Source organism: Stomoxys calcitrans, chromosome 1, assembly GCF_963082655.1.
Source record: "Stomoxys calcitrans chromosome 1, idStoCalc2.1, whole genome shotgun sequence".
In the NCBI taxonomy this organism is placed as follows: domain Eukaryota; kingdom Metazoa; phylum Arthropoda; class Insecta; order Diptera; family Muscidae; genus Stomoxys; species Stomoxys calcitrans.
In genome coordinates this window covers 193,895,780-193,899,380 of record NC_081552.1, presented here as the reverse complement: position 1 = coordinate 193,899,380, position 3,601 = coordinate 193,895,780, and the positions used below count along the sequence as shown (strand labels likewise).

General features: G+C 40.3%; 1 protein-coding gene across 1 annotated transcript; it reads right to left on the bottom strand.

Annotated features, from left to right (window-relative positions):
* Positions 1-2,653: 2,653 nt before the first annotated feature.
* On the bottom strand, positions 2,654-3,197 carry LOC106094246 (uncharacterized). The gene is made up of 2 exons (XM_013261449.2): positions 3,171-3,197; positions 2,654-3,112 (listed from the first exon to the last, which is right to left on the bottom strand). Exons 1-2 carry the CDS (start codon positions 3,195-3,197, stop codon positions 2,654-2,656), a joined length of 486 nt encoding a protein of 161 aa, XP_013116903.1.
* Positions 3,198-3,601: the final 404 nt, after the last annotated feature.

The window sequence follows — 3,601 nt, the reverse complement described above, 5'->3', positions numbered from 1 at the left end:
ATAGTCGGCAAACATGACCGGCTTGGGGGTGTTTTGGGGGATGGGCCGCCACTCAGTGAGTTGGCCTTGAAAGTATATATCGGATTCGTGTTCCACTTTAAAAACACACTTATTTGAGCCTCATATTGCAAAAGTCAGCAAATACAATACTTACTGTTTGGGTGGTGTTGTGGGGGTGGGGTTGCGCAATAGACACTTTTCCCAAATATTGATATCAGATTCGTGCTTTACTCCCAAAGACCTTTCATTTGAGCCCCATATAGCTATGGTCGTAAATTTGTCCTCTTTGGGGGATGTTTTTGGGGAGAGGCGGCCCCCCAAACACTTGGTCCCATATTTGGATATCAGATTCGAATTCTACATTCAAATACCATTTATTTAAGCCCCATATTCCCATGGTCAATAAATAAGTCCTGTTTGGGGGGGTGTTTTGGTGAAGGGGTGGACCCCCAGAAACGTGGTCCCACATTTGGATATCAGATTCGTATTCTACTTGCAAATACTTTTAATTTGAGTCCCATATTGCCATGATCGGTAAATATGTCCGATTTAGGCGTGTTTTTGGGGGTTGGGTGGTGTTGTGGGGGTGGGGTGGCTTCATAGACACTTTTCCCGAATATTGATATCAGAATTGTGCTTTACTGCAAAAGACCTTTCATTTGAGCCTCATATTGCTATGGTCGTAAATTTGTCCCCTTTGAGAAATGTTTTCGGGTAGGCGGCCCTTTTATGGGCCCAAGACATTAAATCGAGAAATCGGTCTACATGGCAGCTATATCCAAATCTGTACCGATCTGAGTCAAATTAAAGGAAGATGTCGACTGGCCTAACACAATTCACTGTCCCCAATTTCGGCGAAATCGGACAACAAATGCGCCTTTAATGGGGCTAAAACGTTAAATCGAGAGACGGGCTATATGACAGCCATATCCAAATCTGGACCGATATGAGCCAAATTGAAGAATAATGTCGAAGGCCCTAACACAACTCACTGCCCCAAATTTCGGCGACATCGGACAATAAATGCGCTTTTCAGGGGTCCAAAATCTTAAATCGAGAGATCGGTCTATATGGTAGGTATTTTTGCAAATTTTGATCAATCTAGGCCGAATTGCAGAAATATATCGGGGGGCTTAACTTAACTCACTGTCCTAAATTTCGTCGACATTGGATAATAAATGCGCCTTTTATGGGCCCAAAGCCTTCAATCGTGAGATCTGTCTATATGGCAGCTAAACAGCGGACAATAAATGCGCTTTTCAGGAGTCCAGAATCTTAAATCGAGAGATCGGTCTTGATCAATCTAGGCCGAATTCCAGAAATATATCGAGGGGCTAAACTTAACTCACTGTCCTAAATTTCGCCGACATCGGATAATAAATGCGCCTTTTATGGGCCCAAAGCCTTCAATCGTGAGATCTGTCTATATGGCAGCTATATGCAAATCTTGATCGATCTAGGCCAAATTGCAGAAATATGTCGAGAGGCTTGACTTAAATTTCAGCAAAATCGTATAATAAATTTGGCTTTTATGGGCCTAAGACCCTAAATCGGCGGATCGGTCTATATGGGGGCTATAGCACGATATAGCCCAACTTCGAACTTAACCTGCCTATGAACAAAAAAAAAAAATATGTACAAAGTTTCAGCTCAATATTTCTATTTATAAAGACTGTAGCGCGATTCCAACAGACAGACGGACGGACGAACATGGCTAGATCGTCTTAGATTTTTACGCTGATCCAGAATATATATAGTTAATAGGATCGGAAATGGATACTTCGATGTGTTGCAAACGGAATGACAAAATGAATATACCCTCATCTTTCGGTTCGATGTGCGTCTTCACATACTCTGCTTGTCCGTCGCCGTCGTTGAATAAAAAACCTTCAAAATTTCTGAGACGTTTTCGATTCTCTCTATCTCCTTCCCTTTCAAATACCATTTTATGAAACAGTTGTCCGCTTCGCTGTCGACAGATTATTACGAGCCAATGCAAAATCTCCAAGCACTGCCATTTTGACAGTTATTCGTTTTACTTTATACGCGTAAACTCCCGTTTTGCCAACAATCTCTCTTAGCACTCTTCCTCTCACACGCATACACACACACAAACATCGTGAGGGTCTTCTTGCTTGTTTGCAGAGTTTATACAAAGAATTTCACAATGTTAACTTAAATTTCATCACTTTTTATACCCACCACCGAAGTATGGGGGTATATCCATTTTGTCATTCCGTTTGCAACACATCGACTATATCTTGATAGAGCCCCCATATAGACCGATTCGCCGATTTATGGTTATAGCTGCTAAGGAAGGCATAAATTATGCATTTTTCATCGGATTATGGCGAATGGGGATTTACACCACCCGTGGTGATGGGTATCCAAAGTTCGGCCCGGTCGAACTTAACGTCTTTTTACCTGCTTCACTCTCTAAAGGCAACACCATTACAAACGAACACTACACTCAAAACACAAATCTCCGATTTCAGTGCATTTTGTTGACAAAATGCTACACCTCTCTGGACAATCGAAAGCACCATTGGTTTTAATTATGTTTTCTATAGATTTATAAGAATATAAACATCATGATTGTAATATTTATTGTAATATCAATAAATAAATAACTTGTGATCTTAAAACTACTCTTTCAAACTTTTGGACCTATTAATGGTTCATCCAAATCACATTCTGGCATTCCCAAATCAAGGTGACACTCATCAACGCAAATCTCAGAAGTCCTTGTATCGCAAAATAGGTGGCGAGGGCACTTATATGAGACACTTTGCACTTGGCCATCAATGCACCTGGCATATGTGGTGCTACTTGTGCAAGTGAAAAGTTGGTTTTCATCACATTTGGAGCAGGCTGTTTTAGGGAGACAATCGGGTTCAACCCCACTTTCTGCTGCTATACATACCATAGACAGTTGCGTACATATTGCTCCACTCACACAACTAAAGGTCTGACTTGTATCGGGTATTTTGTCGTAACACAAATGAAACGATGAGTTTGAAATGCAGGCAACGGAATTGGGTCCACATTCGTCGCATTTAGCATTTGTTTGCTGTATGCGCAGAATCACAGCTATTATCACAAAGGCAAAAGTCTGCAAGAAGGATAAAAAGGATGTATAGTATTTTTTGCAGTGTATTGGACTTTCTTACCATATAACTGAAGTATGGAGAAATCATATTGATGTTACCACGAATTGTGTGCACAGCGATTCCACTCTCAAAGTATTAAGAATGGTAAATGTGGTTGATTTTATAGGGATATGTTTCAAAGACTCTTTAACGAGAGCTGCTCTTAAAATACCTATGGCATGTGAGTTTAGATGGCAATAATCCATTGGGGTTGTATGAGATTAAACTCGTATCTGAAACATACGTAAATTTCAACTATTTGGTTATTATTTGCCAAGTTTTAAGATAATTTCATGGATGTTGTTTATCGGTGGTTAAACTTTTATCTGTGCTTTAACTTTAACGAGGGCTGCTTTATATATTTTTGGAATAGGCAACACGAAGTGTTGCCAGGTACAATCTGGAAGTTCCGTTTAAAGGTTTGACATTTTCCACCATAATCGTACTCAGAA

What these genes read in the sequence shown, in the direction of transcription:
- LOC106094246 (XM_013261449.2), bottom strand. Translation starts at nt 3,197, where the DNA reads ATGATTTCTCCATACTTCAGTTATATG. An exon ending in CTCCATACTTCAGTTATATG is followed by an intron (nt 3,113 to 3,170) that starts GTAAGAAAGTCC and finishes TCCTTCTTGCAG; the next exon opens with ACTTTTGCCTTTGTGATAAT.